General features: G+C 39.5%; 1 protein-coding gene across 3 annotated transcripts in view; it reads left to right on the top strand.

Moving 5' to 3' along the window:
• The window catches only part of LOC135098861 (glutamate receptor-interacting protein 2-like), a 138,980-nt gene extending 121,372 nt beyond the window's left edge, over positions 1 to 17,608 (top strand). For all 3 annotated transcript variants that reach the window (XM_064001290.1, XM_064001407.1, XM_064001356.1), the window contains 16 exons: positions 675 to 837; positions 1,511 to 1,636; positions 2,512 to 2,676; positions 3,194 to 3,363; positions 3,961 to 4,155; positions 4,881 to 5,079; positions 5,566 to 5,783; positions 8,142 to 8,357; positions 9,005 to 9,127; positions 9,771 to 9,929; positions 11,292 to 11,468; positions 11,831 to 11,998; positions 12,276 to 12,389; positions 13,051 to 13,248; positions 13,956 to 14,164; positions 15,889 to 17,608. In XM_064001290.1, coding sequence (XP_063857360.1) covers positions 675 to 837; positions 1,511 to 1,636; positions 2,512 to 2,676; positions 3,194 to 3,363; positions 3,961 to 4,155; positions 4,881 to 5,079; positions 5,566 to 5,783; positions 8,142 to 8,357; positions 9,005 to 9,127; positions 9,771 to 9,929; positions 11,292 to 11,468; positions 11,831 to 11,998; positions 12,276 to 12,389; positions 13,051 to 13,248; positions 13,956 to 14,164; positions 15,889 to 16,173 — 2,885 coding nt within the window. In that variant the 3' untranslated portion in view covers positions 16,174 to 17,608. The remainder of the gene's footprint in view (positions 1 to 674; positions 838 to 1,510; positions 1,637 to 2,511; positions 2,677 to 3,193; positions 3,364 to 3,960; positions 4,156 to 4,880; positions 5,080 to 5,565; positions 5,784 to 8,141; positions 8,358 to 9,004; positions 9,128 to 9,770; positions 9,930 to 11,291; positions 11,469 to 11,830; positions 11,999 to 12,275; positions 12,390 to 13,050; positions 13,249 to 13,955; positions 14,165 to 15,888) is intronic.
• The last annotated feature ends 2,414 nt before the right edge of the window (positions 17,609 to 20,022 follow it).

Here is a 20,022-nt window from a genome sequence, read left to right as displayed (position 1 = left end):
TGACAGGACAGAACCCTGTTAATAGATTTAGGAGAAGAACATTGACTATCTACCACAGCAGCTATAGAACAGTCAGAAAGGAAATTTGAGATGAAGTTACAGAAAGAAAGATAGAAGCCATAGAAAGATAGTTTGGAAATCAAACCTTTTGCCAGACTCTACCAAAAGCTGTTAATGTTTTGAAGGCAACAGTGAAAGTTTCCCCAAAATTCCTAAAAGAGGATGACCAAAACTCAGTAAGAAAACCCAGAACTTCAGTAGAGCAGCCTCAATGGAACCCATAATGGCACTCATATATAAGATTGTGAAGAGATTGCTGTTTACGAATCTTCCTGTTGAGGATAGATTCATAAATATCTTTCACTTAGTAAGTATTGTCCAGCATTACTCAAATAAAAGGTATCTCTTCATAACCATTTTCTCAGTTATATGCACTGCCTGGTAAATAAAATTATACACTTCATGTCTCATTGAAGATGCAAAATGTGTCCTTGTTAAACTACCTAAAGAATCATGAAAACATCCTTAAAAACAGCAGTAACTTTAACATCAGCCTTAAATATGACTCTAGGGTTACTCTGATAGCCTACCACATGTCACAGTGCCCAAAGAAAGCTTAATAACTCTCTAGCTTCCTTGCAGTTATCTTAGTAATGGAAGTGTTCATGTTTCAGCGGTACAAGGGAGTGGGTGTGTGGTGGCACGAACCGTGGCCGTCTTGCTGGAGAAGGAGGAAAACAGCTTTGGGTTCACAGTGCGAGGGGGCACATCCCTTGACCCCTCCAAGACACGGCCACTGGTCATCACCCATGTCAGGCTCGGCGGTCCAGCTGACAGGTGGGCATCTGTTTAGTGACTGAATAGATAAGTTTCCTTCATCACAATGACATGTTTTACCTTCCTCAGTGTTGCTATCCCACCATTACAAGGAATTTTATAGTTGTCAGGAAAGTGGAGGTATCTTCATTCCACATATTAGAGACAAGGCATCAGACTCATTCTAAGTTCACTTAGACTCATAACTATACTCATTTAAAATTAAGAACTTAAGATGTGAAGGAATGCTAGTGTGTGTGTGTGTGTGTGTGTGTGTGTTTGTGTGTAACACTTGTATTTTCACAGAACTGAGTCAAGCCCATAATATCTCATCTTTGAATGCCATTTTTATCACATCTTTCCTTTAATATATGTATGTATACCATTTGCAGACAGACTTTACCAGGTAATGCATCCCACAGATCTGTTATCCTGTATGGAAAACTTTAATTTTTTTGTATCTAATTTTTTATCAGTATCAGTCTTATCTCACTGCTATACACACACTACATATTATGTAGTGTGTGTGTGTGTGTGTGTGTGTGTGTGTGTGTGTGTGTGTGTGTGTGTGTTAGTGTGTGTGTGTTATCCTCTGCCCAAAAGATATCCACCTGATATACATACATAGATATATGAATAATAGTTAATGTATAGAGGAAGTAGTGAGTGTTACACATGGTTGGTTTCCTTGCAGAGAGGGAACCATCAAGGCTGGAGACCGTCTGGTGGCTGTGGACGGGCGTGACCTCAGCCACTGCTCCCTGAAGGATGCCCAGGAAATGCTACAGAGAATTGAACGAGCAGCCACACTTACCATCGAGTATGTAGAGAGAGAGAGAGAGAGAGAGAGAGAGAGAGAGAGAGAGAGAGAGAGAGAGAGAGAGAGAGAGAGAGAGAGAGAGAGAGAGAGAGAGAGAGAGAGAGAGAGAGAGAGAGAGAGTCTTGCACTACCATCAAGTAGTGCAGTAACTGAGAGGAGTCATAGTGGAAGTCCATGTGTACTAGTGTAAGATCCTGATAGGCAATAAATGACAGGTAGAATTGTTGCACAGACTTGACTAAGTATACATCCTGGTGGACAAACTAGCCATGGTTATTTATGTGGCAAAGTGCAGCTTCCAGTGTCAGTAAGCATATATTGTTCAGATCACACAAACCAACGCATCCTCAAACCTGTCCGACCATGAGGCACAGAGTCCTCATGGCAAGCCTAGCCTCACAAATCTGTGCACCTGTGTTTACAATTGCTGTAGCAGTGTGGTACATTATCCTCTGGCCCAGAGACAAGGACTCAACTGCAGCCCATTCATGACATTGGCAGTGGCCTCAACAGTACTGGATTCTATGTCCTTCCTTGGCTGTTTCTTTCCAATTTTGAAAATTGTATAACTTTTTAACCTACTTAATTTTACTCCTTCCCTCCACTTGACCAAGTCAGTGTAATCTCATGTTATCATTTCACTAATAATTTCAGTCCAAAGACTGCTTCTTAATCCTTCAACACTTTGGCCACTTCTCACACGATCATTGTAAAGCTACACGTTCATTTACATATATTAATTTATCATGGGAACCACTGATCATCATAATCAGTAGCAGTAAGAAACTAATTTAATTAATTATTGGAATAATTTTTACATATTTAAGATTCACTAGATTTATTTAAGCCACAAATACATGTGTTATGTGGTGCAGGTATGATGTGTCAGTGATGGAGAGTGTGAGGGCCTCAGGTGGGCCGCTGCTGGTGGAAATAGAGCGAGCTGCCGGCACATCACTTGGCATCAGCCTCACCAGTGCCCACCCAGAGCCCAGCACCATCATCATTGAAACCATCCGGCCCGCCAGCATTGCTGAGAGGTGATGCCATCCATACTTTTCACCTCAGGGAAAAGCAGGAATAGGCAATCACTTATGCAAACAGTTTCATACATTTAATACCTTTCTTACTGATACAGTAAAGATCATGGCTTAAGTGACCAAGCCTAAGGCCATACCAGTGGACAGAAGAACCTTATTCAAATCCTTTAGAAGAGAGTTACAATTCATATTCAGACTTCAAGTAGCATCTTAGAATATTTTTGAAAATTACATATTAACATGGAAAAGGGCTTGTATCATGTACATATGCATAATTATATGAATTTATTAAGAATTTATGACATGTATATGTAACTCATCTTTCTTTGTGAAGTATCCAAATGTTATGCTTTAAATACACTCAGTTATTCCCATAACTGTGAAACTTTGTAGTGCTTGACATCACAGAAGTGTGGATGAAAAACTCACCTGCTTTGATATAGGAAGTAGTAACAGTTCTTGACAACTAAGTCCACCTCCATATTCAGTAATATTGACACTCCCATCCCTGGTGCAGGTGTGGGGCACTAGCAGTGAGCGATGTGGTGGCGGCCATTGATGGCACCCGGCTGGACCAGCTAACAGTGGCAGAGGCAGCACAACTCCTCAAGACAGCACCAGGCTCCCATGTGACCTTGGAGATCATACCTGGATCTGCAGCCCAGTCCAAGATACCCTTTTGCAGGGGTGAGAGACAGACATATGGACATATGGACAGACATAGAAGATTAGGCCCACAGAAAATATCCCATTTTATTGGGCTTTCACTGAATTCAGATGAAAAATTAATATGGCAACTTTAGTGAAAGTGTACCTGTGTGAGGTCTCACCGTAAGAATATGGCACTTGATGAGTATATAGTGTATGTAGCTGTACACTACAACAGCAAGGTCATGTGTCACTCTCAATTTAATATGCAGATGTTAGAATGGCTTAGTTTATCATCTTCATTGTTGTCTTAATTTCTGAGGCTCTACTGTAGGAGGGAGTGCCCTTAGGCTCTCCCTAGTTTTAACCACCTACTGGTGTTTATGGGTCTTGAATAACAGAGTCATGAAATATTGATAAATTATAGGGTAGTTCTTGTTATATTAATGGATTAGGTTCCAAAGAAAAAATCATGAAAACCGATTATCTTGGCTACCCCCTTTTTGGGGAGTGACAGCCTCAGTATATGTATGTGTGTGTATGTATCAATCACTATTCTAAAAGACAAGTAGTAATTAGTTGATTATTTTTATACACATAACTAAGCTTGTGTATTAATTTGCTTCATTCTTTCAGGAGGTGGTGTGGCCTTTCCCCACCTGTATGGAGTGGTGGGCAGCAGCAGTGGGTACAATAGCAGTGGTGGCGGGGGAGGAGGGGGTTACTTATCCCCTGGCTCAAGCTACAACACCCTTACCTCCCAGAGGACGCGTTCATCAGCTGCCCGCAGAGTCAACAGGCGACCCAGGCCAGGTGACCGCTCTGATACAGGTATGTGTTTATGTTACCTTGGTGGGGACATGTTTTGTAAGTCTGTTTCTCTGTTTTATCTGGCCATGCTGTCTGTTTCTTTCATGCTAGTCTGTCTTGATTTGTTCTTTCTTGTCTGTCTGCCTTTCTCTCTCTCTCTCTCTCTCTCTCTCTCTCTCTCTCTCTCTCTCTCTCTCTCTCTCTCTCTCTCTCTCTCTCTCTCTCTCTCTCTCTCTCTCTCTCTCTCTCTCTCTCTCTCTCTCTCTCTCTCTCTCTCCAGTTAGCTACTGTAAGTAATGGATACACTGAAAATGTAGCCTTCAATGATGAAAGGAAACACAAAAGCCAGTAGGCATGCTGAGCTCAGCACTAAACTCACACAAAGGCAAAACAATTGTCTGGCCAAGCCCTCACCTGTTATGGTTCTAAATGCTTGTTGCTTCTCCAATATGCCTTCTTTTCTCTTTTATATTAATATTCTATTGTCTCAGGTCTTGTTGCAGTTATATGTTGCTAGTGTATCTTTATGCTTAGCTTTATAGAAAACATGATTTTATCTTAATTGAGCCACTAAACTTTAATATTTTCTTGTAAGGCATATATTTCTGCTTTGCTTATAATTACACAGTTTTCTAGAATATATTTAATTTAAATAATAACTCCTTGTAATAGTGTACCCTTCTGCTTGATCGCCGGCCTTCTTTTAGAAATGCACTTATTTTAACACTCATCTCTATTATCCACAGCATCCCTCTCCTCTCACACCACAGGAGGAAGTGTTGGAGGCGCTGGGGTGGGTGTGTGTCATTCTGAGTGCCTCACAGTAACTCTGGTGGTGGAAGGCCGAGGCTACGGTCTGGTGCTGCGGCCACCTCCCCACGCCACCGACCCAGACACGGCCTTACCTTTTGTGGCGGCAATGGATTCTGGTGGTCCTGCTGACAAGTGAGTATGTGTGAGATGTAGGAAGGTGCTCTGTAATAAGTATGTGATACCCCTTTGTGCTGTTCATTGAGAGAGAGAGAGAGAGAGAGAGAGAATTTCCCATTTGATTTAAGGTGATGCAACACAGCTATTTGATACTGCAAGAGATACACTATTAATAAGTGTTTTTCTTATATCTAAAAGATATTATCTCATATAAATATTGACCACTTTGCATAAATCATGTTTTAGCTTGATGTTGGGGATGATGAAAAGAGGGAAAAATTAAGGTGGGAGTGGATAGTTTTGAACAGGAAGATTAGATGTAAGGAGATGGAGGAAGGAGGTGATAGAAGATGGATGTGTAATAAAAATAAATTTAATTGACTGGTAGGTTGGACTACATGATTTTGAGTCTCTGTCTTGGTGGGCAACACCTGGCAATCATGAATTTAGCATAAATGATAATCAGGAGCTTGGGTGAAAAAGTGTGTGGATATTTTCCAGGTGCAGTGTGATCTGTGTGGGTGACCGCATCATGGGGGTCAACGGCCGCAGTGTGTCAGGCCTTGGAGTGAGTGAGGTCACCCAGATGGTGGCCAATTCTCGGCCCACTGTCACTCTTGATGTAGAGTTTGACGTGGCTGACTCTGTGGTGCCTTCTTCAGGAACCTTTGCTGTCAAGCTGGCCAAGCGACACAACGGCCTGGGCATTACCCTTACTGGTGGGTGGCATAGCATACTTACCTACCTATCTACCTGTATACCAGGCTGCCAATCCTACACAGGCCACCCCAGACAAGGCACTACACACACACACACACACACACACACACACACACACACACACACACACACACACACACACACACACACACACACACAAATGCAAAGAGGAACCAAAACTATTCTTCAGATATGTGAACAGCAAAATGAAAAATAGAGAAGGAATAAGCAGATTGAAGGTGAATGGCCAAATGTGTGAGGATCCGGCTGAATTGGCAGAGATAATGAACAGAAGTTTTCAATCAGTATTCACAAAAGAGAAAACATTTGTGTGGCAGAGTGAGATGAGTGAAAAAGTAGGTCTGGGGGAAATCCAAGTGACTGAAGAGGATGTCCAGAAACAGATGGAGGGACTAGATGTTAGGAAGGCCCCTGGACCTGATGGAGTGTCAGGATGGATACTAAAAAGAGTGCAATCAGCAGTTGACATGGGTAATACACAATATTATTGAAAGCTCCCTAATTGAAAGCAGAGTCCCAATTGAATGGAAGAGAGCCAACAAAGGTGGTAGCAAAGAGGAGCCATTAAACTATAGACCTGTGTCTCTAACAAGTGTGGTGTGCAAAATGTATGAAAGATTGGTGAAGGATAAATGGATGCAGTACCTAGAAGGAAATGAAGTGATAATAAAGCAACAATTTGGATTTAGGAGAGGGAGATCGTATGTTACAAACTTACTGAGTTTTTATTCTAGAGTGGTGGATATAATGCAAGAAAGAGATGGATGGTCTGATTGTGTTTATTTAGACCTGAAGAAGGCCTTTGATAAAGTGCCACACAGGAAATTGTTGTGGAAGTTGAAGCATAATGGTGGGCTAAGGGGGGGCCTGCTGAGATGGAGGGAAAATTTCTTGACAAACAGAGAAATGAGAATGGTGGTAAAAGATAAAAAATCATCATGGAGGGAAGTCATAAGTGGAGTACTCCGAGGCTCATTACTTGCACCAATCATGTTTGCAGTCTATATTAATGATATGACAGAGAGTGTGAACAGCTACATGAGCCTTTTTGCAGATGATGCAAAGTTGCTGAAGAAAGTTGAGAGTGCAGAGGACTGTGGAACATTACAAGAAGACCTGAACAAGATATCAGAGTGGAGTTATAGATTGGAAATGGAATTTAATTTAAAGTGTAAGGTAATAGAATTTGGAAAAAGTACAAGAAGAGTAAAAGGAAATTATGTGTTGAATGGTGTAAGGTTGAATGGAGCAGAAGAGGAAAAGGATCTCGGTGTTACAGTGACTGGGAAGCTGATCCCGGAGAGACACATTAGCAAAATTACAGGAGAAACCTATAACTTGTTGAGAAGAATAAGGAAGGCCTTTGCATATATGGATGAAGAGGTGGTCAGGAAGATGATTGTGTCGCTGATAAGACCTAGACTAGAATATGCAGCAGTAGTGTGGTCGCCATACAAGAAAAAGGATACAAGAAAATTGGAGAGAGTTCAGAGAGCAGCTACAAAGATGGTACCAAGTATCAGGGACTTATCATATGAAGAGAGACTGAAAAGGCTACATCTACCAACGTTGAAAAAGAGGAGAGAAAAGGGAGACGATTGCAATATATAAAGCATATGAGGGAGTAGAGGAGGTGGACCGGAGCGACTTAATGGTCTGGGATACACGGGACACTAGAGGACATGGGAAGAGGCTGAAGAGGAGTGCTTGTAGAAGAGACGTCAAAAAGTATAGTTTCCCATATAGAAGTATTGATGTGTGGAACAGTCTGGATGAGGAGATAGTAAATGCAGAAAGTATACATGGATTCAAGGCTAAGATGGATATTAAAAGATATGGAGATGGGACAGCACAAGCATAGCTCTTTTCCCATAAAGCACAACTAGGTAAATACACACATACACATACACACACCATTCACACTCTTAGCCCTGTCAGTCCCCAATGAAAAGGGACAGTCTCATGGCCCACCCTACTACACCCCAGGAGCCCTAAAAGCCCTAAAAAAGTAATGACACCATCAGTATTTACTCTGTTTCCCAATTTCCATATAGTCTTTCATGGTATGACATGAAGCACTTTAGGTTTTTGTTGCAAGTTCACTCACATGTAGAGATTCACAAAACACACTTTTTTGTACTTGAAGCTTATAAATCTCTACCTCCTCTGATTTGTGTATTATTAAGTGGTCTTCATGAAATATATTATTGTATTTGCATGGAAATTTGTCTGTAATTATCCTATATACACTGCTTAGTTTTTAAAGATGTTTCTTAAAATTATAATAAATATTGCACAGAAGTATTCATAAACTAAACCTTTGACTCTCACTCAAGTATCACGCCGTGCTGGAGCTGGGGAACCACTGCTGATCAGTGAGGTGGTGCGGGGGTCCCCTGCCCACCGATCTGGCACCATGCAGCCCGGCGACCGCCTCCTGGCCATTGACTCCACCCGCCTGGAGCACCTCACCCTGGAGGATGCCAAATCCATCCTGCACTGCTGTGATGACATTGTGACACTCAGAGTACAAAAGGATGAACTCTACTCAGGTGAGGATCTTATACTGAATGTGTGGCTCTTATCTCTCTCTCTCTCTCTGTTGAATGTTGGCAGATTCATTCTTTGATAACCAATAATATTGAGTTGAGGTGAAATGAGTAAAATCCCAAGGTATAAGTTCCTGCTTAGTGCCATGATATTCCTATGTAGTGTCCAAATGAAGCTTAATACTATCAAGATGTTCCTTTGAGTATTGCATCTTTCAGTTCCTCTGTGGTTTGTTAGTGTCTGTCCTTTTGACAACCCATTTGATTATGCAAAGTTTGAAGTAAGTGAACCTATGATGAAAAAAGGATTGCTATAATGAAGAAATCTTATAAAAAAGTATAGCTTTGAAATGATGACATTTATGCAGCAACTTACTGTTCTCATGGTTCTTACATTCATTTTTTCAGGTTTGTCATTTTTTTTTTCAATATTCCATAGCTAGCTGTGCTATGCCTGAGTTCCTAGGATGTAATAGTTTTGTCCATAAGACTATCCCTTTCCACTTGCAGCCAATGGAGTTACAAGTGTGAATTATGTATATATTAGTGAGTGATGCTTTGTCTGGGCCATCCTGTTAGGGATTGCCAACCTGGTATATAGTATCTAAATAAAGGTGAAAGGCAGTGGGTGATACATCTTGTCTCAGCAGAAGAGAGTGGCAGCCTGGTGATGTACACAGTGGAGCTGGTAAGACATGGAGGTGCTCTGGGCATTACCATCTCTGGCAGTGAGGAGCCCTTCGACCCCATCTACATTGCTGGGCTGGCTCCTGGTGAGTGGTGAATGCACATTGTTCTCTGATACTGTGGTAAATAATGGCCTGCCTTATGATCCACTGGTCCTTTTATCTTTTCCATAAAATCATCTTCTAACTGTATCCTTATGATCTTGTAATCTATTTTTTTCATTATTCCTCATTTGTTTCTCCACTTGTTTATTGAGTTGAGGTTTATACTATGTGATAATTTCATGATAATACAGTTGCACCTGTTTTTCTTTTCCAAGGAAGTCCTATTCCGTGTTTCCATTTTCATATTTTTCAGTTTTGTTATGATTGTCCATTATATCCCAAAGTCCCCAAGTTTATGAAGTGGAGGGTTTCCCTCCTTTAATATCTCATTTAATCAGAAAACCAATACTTCTGTATTAATTATAATTAATGATAGTAGTTAAGCATGATTGATGATTACTTCCTCCCCTTTCCTTTGCAGTTATTGTCAGCATATGATATAAATCTGACTACAGTATGATCTCCAGCACTAGTTAATATCTAGACATTATTTTTCCTCATAGGTATGGGTAGCTTTGTCAGGATAGCCTTTTAGCTCAGTGCCAGTAGTAATTGTCAGTAGATAATGACACTTCAAAAAAATCATAGTGATTAGTTTGCCACAGTAACAAATTGTGTTGACCAGGTGGACTGGCTGATCGCACAGGAGCTATTCATGTTGGAGACCGATTGCTTGCCATCAACGGTGTGTCGTTGCGAGGGAAGCCACTCAGTGAGGCCATCCTCATGCTGCAGAACTCGGGAGACACGGTCACCCTTAAGATCTCCCGCCCCAGAGACTCAGGTCAGAGTATGTCAAGTAAACTTTATTTGTGATATGTATTTGAGCATATTTTTTTTGCAATCACTGTATGTTATGGGTTGTTTAAAAAAGCTGGTATAAAAAGCTAATGCATACATGTGTGTTTCACCTTAAAACTATTTTGTTAGGTATTTGTATATTCATTGCTTTTAGCTTAATTTATAGAGTTTATAGAAGATGGCATCCTATGTATTGGCTAATATACTGTATTTCCTGCCATATACAGTAAAACCTCCCTAAACCAAACCCAAATAAGCCAAATATTGGATAACTTGAACACCCTTATGGCAACTCTGAGTGACAAGCAAAAGTACACTAGTAGTATAGTGCATAATGTTGTTAGTTCATATGTCACCACTGTGTTGTGTGCAGTTAAGTGAGCTCTTAAGTGAACACTAAGTGTGTAGTTGCTTAATGTTAAGTGAACTCTTAAGTGACCAGGGGTGCATTCAGTACAACAACTCAGGTAACCTGGGTCGCCCAAGTGGCCCAACTGAATGGTTTTGGGTGCCTCCTGGGATACTGTAAACAAATTATTGACATTTCCATGGAAACAGCCACATTCTATCCAACTGTAGCAATAAACATATGGCTGATGCCTATCCATTTGGTGGTTTATATTACAGAGCACTTGCTGTCCTCAGTGATGAGGTTCTTGGTGAAGATCTATCACTAATTATCCATCCCATTTCCTTTATTTTCATTCTTTTATATATTTAAGACTCAGTACTTTACTTATTAGTGCATATCATTGCATGTATGCAGACAGTGTTGTAGTCATCTGCAATAAATGACTGAGAATAACACCAATATAAGTATGGTTGGGCAGCCATTTTTGTTGTGATGTCATCAGAGCACAGAGCACACCACCTCCTTGGTTTGGGTAACCCAAGTCACCCGTGTGGGCAACCAGCACCACAGAAAGAGAGCATTCATTTGAGAATTGGGCATCTCAGGTAACTTGATTTGCCCAACTGAACACACCCCAGTTAGTGCATTGTGTACAGTGTGTAATAACAAAATATGCTGTAAATATCTATCTTGAGGCTTATAATCTGCTAACAAATATACTGTAAATAACAATAAATGTGCATGTTTATGTGCATAGAAACCAGCCAAAAACATGTATTGTTGGATAAATCAAACTTTCGGATAAACCGTCAGCCACCTCATCCCATATAGTTCAGTTTGTGAAGGTTTTACTATAATTTTAAAGAAAATAATAAATTGTCTGGTGTACTTTATGGCAGCCTCATGTGATGAATGCCTGTAGCTGTTCCACAGACCTGTCTACTGTATGTGATACAACCTTTATTTACTTGCTGCTCTCCTTGTGCTTATCAGGAGTCACCAGTGACGAATTGGGCCGCAATGACTGGTTGGGCCGCTTTGGGCCAGCCATCCCTTCAGTGGATTCAGCAGTGGAATCCTGGGACAGTTCAGGTCTGGACCCTGCCCCTCCTGGCTCCACTCCTGCACTGTCCAAAAGAGATTCAGGCTCAGATATTGTTTTTAGATCAGGTAAATTGTTGTAATTAGCACATGGCACATTACAAAATTATTAAGATTACGATTGAGTACATTTACTTCCTTTTTTTTTTTTCAAATGAAGTTAAGTATGTCCTCTTATGCTCTTCAATTGCTTTATGTAAAAAAAAAATCTGACACTAATAGTTTTGATGAAATCAGAACTAGCTTTAGAGGCAAAGTAAAAAACAAAAAAGTACAAGAAATGTGTGCTTGGAAAAGAATGACTGAAAACATTTCTACTATGGCTTTGTCTGTGGAAGTTAGTAGGAATTCATAAGTCTCCAGTGAGACATAAGAGAGCTTTGAAGGAATTACAGAATAATGGTGTTTTCCCTACACTTGCACACCTGCAGACTGTGGCAGTACTGTGCGGAGGAGAGCAGGCAATGAAGGGAGAGAGGAGTTGGCAGGGAGTGGGGACACAGACAACAGTGAGGCCAACAAAAGATCCATAGAAGGAGACATGGATGAGGCTCGCAGGTCACCCTCTCCACCACCCTCCATAGACAGCGGACAGTCAGGTCAGGCACTCAGTCAGCTGCTAATGTCATCTTAATGGAAGGACCTTATGTATTGGCTGTGTTTAAATAATTTATCATTGAACAAGAAATAGGCACTTGTAAAATAACAAAATGAGACATCAGTCTTATATTGGTAAAGTAGTAGCTCCTTTCCATTTAATTTATTTGTAGAGTTTTCTTTAGAAACAATGTATTCAAAGAATCATTTATAGAGTGAATAGACTAAGCAAATTGGTATTGTGTTATGTATTCTGAGATACATATTGGTGACCTACAGAAGACAAAACTGACTGGGACAAGATGATTGCTGACCTCAACCAGATCAGTGAAAGTTGTGGCCTACGGGAACTTCCTCACACCTCCCCCACACACCTGTCGCACACACGCACAGGTGAGAGCTGGCATGTGTGCCAGTACATACAACAGATGCATCACACACACACACACACACACACACACACACACACACACACACACACACACACACACACACACACTTTACAAGCAAAGAGGATATAAGAATATACAGAAATATTTCAACACTGGACCAATGGGATGCATTAACAGAGGAAGTGGTTTGTTGTACACTATACATAATATGTTAATAATACTTTGTAAAATGGGACAGTATGAGCTTAACTAAGTTCTGTAAATATAGAAAAAGGTAGATATAGACAAATATAAAAGTCTGTTTTTACATTTTCTGTTGTAATTCCTTTCAATGTGTCCCCAAATCCTGCAAACACATGAGGAGTGGTGTTGGTAGATAAGTGAAACATTATTAATGGTAGGTGCATCATTGTCAGCTACTTATGATGTTTGGTATTTGTTTTCATACTTTATGATAAATAATCCTGATGATTTATTTTCATCTATTTATTCATGTATTCCCACTTGCAACATTCATCCATTCAGGCAGAAAGAATGGAGCTTCCTCAGTGAGGGAATACTAAGACTTCCAAGTGCAAAATAACCACAAAAAAATGTACTTTAGTTTTTGTTTTATTAGTTTGAGAGGAAACATTGTCTGACTTAATCTAATCCTCTTGCAGTGTCACCACAACTCCACAAAGAGGTCCATGTGAGTGGGCTGGAGGGCCTCAGTTCCACCAAGACAATTGGAGACACCGCTCTCTGCCCAACCCTCGCCAGCCGCCGCCGAACAGGGGACCGCTCAGATGTGAAGGAGGAAGGCAGTTACTCTGTTAGTCATGCCACTCTCACCTACTCCAGAACTACCTCACCCCCTCGTGAGTCCACCTCTACTACATATTGTGTGCTGTATATATTTCTGCTTATTACTGTACAGCCAAATGATTCCCCCAGTCCTTTTACACTCAAGATAAACCTGAGAAAAACATACCCAAAGTTCCAAACCAGTTACTCTGAAGCACAATGAAACATATGAATCCCTCAACACAATAAAATAATAAAAGCAATGAAGTACACAGAATCATAACTATCAAAGATACTACAGTGATAACTACTACTGAATATCACAACACTTATATATTCTATTGCAAAAGATAACCTGAGGATTGTTTTTATATGTAAGAGGGACACTGACCAAGGGCAAATTTTACAAAAAAAGAAAGAAAAAAAAAGAAAAAAAAAGGCCCATTGAGGTGCTGGTCCCCGAACAGAGTCAAAAGCAGTTTAGAATTTTGAGTGAAGGGTCTGTGTTATTAGGTGCATGTAGTTTTGTGTGAAGGAAGAGAGTTGTGTTTAGAGGAGAGGCTGTGACTGCCCCCTTGTGTTGTGAGACACAAAGGGAAATGTTCAATGAGGTCACAACTTCATTACTGATTAATTCACAGCACCCCCTGATCTAGTGCTTGAGACCTCACTGGGAGTAGTTATCATTTTGGCAGGTGTCTATACAAACCAGTGTGAAACAATGTACTAATCATTCTGACTCTGCATCACCCTGTCTGTTTACCACACCTTGTCCTCACAGGATTAATTAGTGCAGGCCATGTGACCTTCCCTGCAGCAGATGGTGGACAGGTGTACCAGGTGACACTTCATAAGGACTGTATTTATGAAGACTTTGGCTTCAGCGTATCAGATGGACTGTATGAGAAGGGTGTCTACGTCAACAGGATTAGAAAAGGAGGCCCTGCTGATAGGTCAGGGGTATTAAAACCCTATGACAGGATTCTTCAGGTTTGTGTGTGTGTGTGTGTGTGTGTGTGTGTGTGTGTTTGTAATTACCTAGTTGTAATTTACTGTGCCTGAGCTATGCTCATGTGGTCCTATCTCCATATCTACACTTGTCCAGCTTTTCCTTAAAGTTGTGCACACTTGTTGCTGATACTACTTCCACAGTTAGCTTGTTCCAAACTTCTATATTTCACTATGGGAAACTATATTTCTTTATGTTACTTAAACATCTCCCTTTTCATAGTTTTTTGCTGTATCCTTATGTGAAACTGGTATTTCCTTCTTCTCTTAACAATAGTTTCTCGTTATGAATTTCTTCCACTTCATTCCACAATTTATATATCAGTATTAAATCTCCCCTTTCTCTTCCTTGTTCCAGTGTTGGCAGATTAATTTCCTTTAACCTGTATTCATATGCTAATTTTTTCCAGTTCTGGAACCATCTTCATTGCCATCCTTTGCATCTTTTCTAGTTTTCTTACATGTTTCTTCTTGTGGGGAGACCATACTGATTCAGCATATTCCAGCTTTGGTCTAATCATAGTGGTAATTATCTTTCTCATCATATCTTGATCCATGTAGTGGAATGCTGTTCCAGTATTTCTCACCATTCTATATGTATCTGAATTTCTTTTCTACATGCTTCTCTGTCAGTTCTCCTGTATTATCACTCCCATATCTTTCTCTTCTTATACTTTTATTACTTCTTCATTTCCCATTTTATATGTCCATTTTGGTTTCTTTTCACTTTTCCCATTTCCATTACATGACATTTTTTTTTCACATTAAATTCCATCACCCAGATGGAATTCAATTTAAATCCTCTTGTAGAATTTCAGTCTTTGTTGTTTTTTATATGTCTTTGTAATTTTGCATTCTCTGCAAGCAAACTCATGTAACTCTACTCCTTCAGGCATATCATATATGTAGATCAGGAAAAGTATTGGTGCCAGCACTGATCCTTGTGGTATTCCACTATCTACTTTTCTCAATTTCAATTTTACATCTTTTACTACCGTTCTCATTCCTCTTCCCTTTAAGTTGCTTTCCCTCCAGTTTATTATTTTTCCATTTAATCCTCCTATATTTTCTAACTTCCATAGTAGCCTGTTGTGGAAACTTTATCAAAAGCTTTTTGAGATCTAAAACAGTCTACCCAACCATCCCTTTCGAATAGCTCATCAAATTTGTTAAACAATTTTTTGTCAATTTTTGTCAATTAGTTTTTGTCCAAAGCCATACTGTTTTTCTAATATTATATCTGTTTAATAATTTATATTTTATGATTTAAACATGGATATTGTTGATCCTTGTAGAGGTGGTTCCCTTATTCATGGATTTTTGCTATTCATGGGAAGCTTTGGAACATAATCCCCACAAATAGCAGGGGAACACTGTTGTGCTTTATGTGAAAAGAACTATGCTCACGCTGTCCAGTCTCCATATCTTTTAATATCCAACTTAGCCTTGAATCCATGTATACTTTTTGCATTTACTATCTCTTTATCCATACTGTTCCATACATTTATAGTTCTATAAGGTAAACTATACTTTTGATATCTCTTCTACAAGCACTTTTTCTTCACCTTCTTTCGATGTCCCATAGTATCTTGTGTATCCATCAAATCATTCCATATGTGTGTGCATATGTATACTGCCTGTTTGTTATTGAAGTGATAGCCATAGTACTGCTGCTGTTCATGCTTATAGCATCCTTTTATCATCAGGTCAACGACACCCGCACACATGACTTTGACTGCTGCCTGACAGTGCCCCTGATGGCTGCTGCTGGGGACCGTTTGGTGCTGGTGGTGTCACGCAACCCTCACACTCACCCTACGCTGGACTTCTCTTCAGATGTTCTCTCCCCAACCTGGAATAGCATAGAAGAGGGCAAAGAGGAGGAGGAAGAAGAGGAGGAACATGATCTTGCTCAAGAGCATGGCAGTCTACTATACTCCCCACTGACTCCCTCTCTCACACCAATACCTACAGTCCTAAAGACCCTCTGAGTTTTATTCATATGATAGTGAGGATGCAAAGAAGTATCACTAAGGAACTTCATTCTTATCTTTCCTCCTCTGTTAAAGCTGGGTCAAAATGCTTGGAATGAAGCTTACCATTACATTATTTGTCACCACCTGAGATTCTGCCACTTTTGTCGTGTGAAGATTTGCTTGGTTCATTCTAGGACATGATGATCATGATCTGAAAAATAATACTATATACCTCTAAAGGAAATGCCTTATATATATATATATATATATATATATATATATATATATATATATATATATATATATATATATATATATATATATATATATATATATATATATATATATATATATATATATTGTGTGTTTGTATGTGTCTGTGTATTGAGCATAGTCTGTACACTTTTTTTTATGTAAGAGGGGCACTGGCCAAGGGCAAGAAAAATGTAGGAAAAAAAATGGTCACTGAGGCACCATTCACCAAAAAGAAATCTGAAACAGTCATCAAATACTGAAGGATAATTGTCTTGAAACCTTCCTCTTGAAAGAGAGGAAGGAGAAAATACAGAAACAGGCAGGGAGTTCCAGATTTTACCAGAAAAGGAGATGAATGATTGATTTAGAGGGGACAGAATAGAGATAAGAGAAAGTAGAAAGTTTTCTGCAGTGAAGCTGCAGGAGGAGGAGAAACATGCAGTTAGCAAGATCAGGAAAGCAGTTAGCGTAAATATATCAATAGAAGATAACAAGAGCAACATTGCAGTTAGCGTAAATATATCAATAGAAGATAACAAGAGCAACATTGCAGCAATGAGAAAGAGGCTGATGACAGTTATTCAAAGGAGTGGAGTTGATAAGACAAAAAGCTTTTGACTCTGCATTGTCTAAAACAAAGGTTTGGGTGGATCCACCATACATGTGAAGCATACTCCATACATGGACAGAGCAGCTGGAGGATGAGAAAAACTGGCAGAGACGACTCAGAACATCAAACTTCATAGAAGCTGTTTTAGCAAGAGATGAGATGTGAAGCTATCAATTTAGATTACAAGTAAAGGACTGACCAAGGATGTTCAGCACAGAAGAGGGGAACAGTTGAGGGTCATTTAAGAAGAGGGGATAGTTGTCTGGAAGATTGTGTCAGATTGATATACAGAGGAATTGAGTTTTTGAGGCACTGAACAATATTAAGTTTGCTCTGACTCAATCAGAAATTTTAGAGAGATCAGAAGTCAGGCATTCTGTAGCTTCCCTGCATGAACTGTCTAATTCCTGAAGGGCTGAATGTCTGAAAAGATGTAGGAAAGTGCAGGGTGGTACCATAAGCATAGGAGTAGATAGGACAAGAAGTTAGGTTTAGAAGATCATCAATGAATAATAGGAAGAGAGTGGATGAGAGGAAAGAACCCTGAGGAACACCACTGTTAATAACTTGAGAGAACAATAATTGTCTACCACCACTGCAATAAAACAGCCAGAAAGGAAACTTGAGATGAAGTTACAGACCTAAGGGTAGTTTGGAGATCAAAGCTTTGTGCTGGACTCTATCAAAAGCTCTTGATTTATCTAAAACAACAACAAAAGTTTCATCAGATCTCTAAAAGAGGATTAGAATGGTTACCCTTTATTGAATGAAGGCAAACTCCCAGCAAAAAAGGAAAGGTAGATGTTGATAGACAGGATTGGAAGAATTTGACTAGGCAAGGTGCAAGCATGGAGGCACAGTTTTGGGAAACAATAGGAGGGACCCCACCAGGCCTGTGAGCCTTCTGAGGGTTAAGGCCAGTGAGGGCATGGAAAACATCACTGCAAAGGATCTAAATGGATAGCATGAAATTATCAGAGGATGGAGGAGAGGGAGGAACAAGCCCTAAATCATTCAAGGTAGAATTTTTAGTAAAGGTTTGAGCAGAGTTCAGCTTTAGAGATAGATGAGATGGCAATGGTGCAATCAAGTTGAAATAAAGCAGGGAAAGATGAAGAAGCAAAGTTATTAGAGATATCTTTGGCAAGGTGCCAAAAGTCACAAGGGAAGTTGAATCTAGAAAGATTTTGACATTTTCTATTGATGAAAGAGTTTTTGGCTAGTTGGAGGACACACTTAGCCTGATTTCAAGCAGAAAAGGCAGCAAAGGAAAGGTATAGAAGTCTCCTAGCAGCACTCAGGTGTCAGGTGTGATGACACAGCAACAAAAGCATCCCCTTTCTAAGGTGAAGTATGCATACAGCATTCATCCTCCCATGGACTGTACTCTTTTTCCCTTTATTTGACAAATTTCATTTATCAATTATTTCTATTTCCTGTTGTTATGAAAGTGCAATCCACTCCCAGAGAAACTCATATGGTGGTACTGGGCCAAGCGTCTCTCTCTCTCTCTCTCTCTCTCTCTCTCTCGCTCTCTCTCTCTCGTCTCTCTCTCCTCTCTCACTCTCTTCTCTCTCGCTCTCTCCTCTCTCTCCTCTCTCTCTCTCTCTCTCTCTCCCCTCTCTCTCTCTCTCTCTCCTCTCTCAATCATGTTCATGACATTTCCATTGCCAAAAAAAATTGCAATGGTTAAAGGTTTATACAATCTCTACCACCACTACCACCAACAACAACAACACAACACTATATAGTATTATTATGTCCAAGTTTATTTATTTATAGAAAATTTGAGAGCCTCTATTTATCCACCTTAGTTTATTGAATAACAAGTAATAGCAGCAGATTAGTAATAGTAGTAGTGGTAGTTCAAAAGTTTTTTGAGTTTACCTTACATGAATCATCAATACTTCTTATGGGAAATTTTTGTATTTTCTCTTTCTTCCTAACCAATTTATGCACCTCCAACCTATTTTGATGGCAAAAATCATGCACCATTATAATTAATTTGTTATATATGATTCTGAAGGTGGGAAAGGGAATTACTATTGTGAGTGGATGGGTATTATGTAGTTTAATAGGGTTGACTTTTTTATTTTACTTTATTTATTTATTTATTTATTTAATTTACTGTATTTATTATTATTATTGTTATTTATTATTATTATTTTTACTTATTTATTTACTTATTTATTTATTCTTATTTATTTTTACTTATTTATTTTTTTATTTTATTTATTTATTTTTTATTTATTTATTTTTTTTTTATTTATTTATTTTTTTTTTTTTAGAGGGATAAATGTACCTGCTGAACAGTCAGTGACATTTGCCAAGATTTGTCTGTGCCTTTTGGACTTGAGCTGTCAGATTAATTTAGGCATACTCCTACCATCTCTCTCTCTCTCTCTCTCTCTCTCTCTCTCTCTCTCTCTCTCTCTCTCTCTCTCTCTCTCTCTCTCTCTCTCTCTCTCTCTCTCTCTCTCTCTCTCTCTCTCTCTCTCTCTCTCTCTCTCTCTCTCTCTCTCTCTCTCTCTCTCTCTCTCTCTCTCTCTCTCTCTCTCTCTCTCTCTCTCTCTCTCTCTCTCTCTCTCTCTCTCTCTCTCTCTCTCTCTCTCTCTCTCTCTCTCTCTCTCTCTCTCTCTCTCTCTCTCTCTCTCTCTCTCTCTCTCTCTGATATAGTGTATAGTGAAATCAGACAGGAATTCAAAGCAGATCAGCTAATGTCTTCCATTCTGCAAAAGCCTTTTAAAGGAGGATTGGAAGAGTTACTACTTTATCTGGTATGGCTACAACCTTGAGTGGAGAAGTGCTGTTTTCATAAAAGGTTGATAAATGTACAGTGTTACTTTCTGTATAGGTATATGTACTACAGTTCTCACTTCACAAGTTGTATGTATTCTATCACACCTTATGGATGAGGTTTATTGACATGAAACTGATGTAAAGATGCATACATGTAGACTGCATTTTTTCCCTTGTCTTATATATGAGGATTTACGAGA

Source organism: Scylla paramamosain, chromosome 1 (assembly GCF_035594125.1).
Source record: "Scylla paramamosain isolate STU-SP2022 chromosome 1, ASM3559412v1, whole genome shotgun sequence".
Taxonomy (NCBI): Eukaryota; Metazoa; Arthropoda; class Malacostraca; order Decapoda; family Portunidae; genus Scylla; species Scylla paramamosain.
Note: the sequence above shows the minus strand (reverse complement) of the source record. Positions and strands in the feature narration are given on the sequence as shown.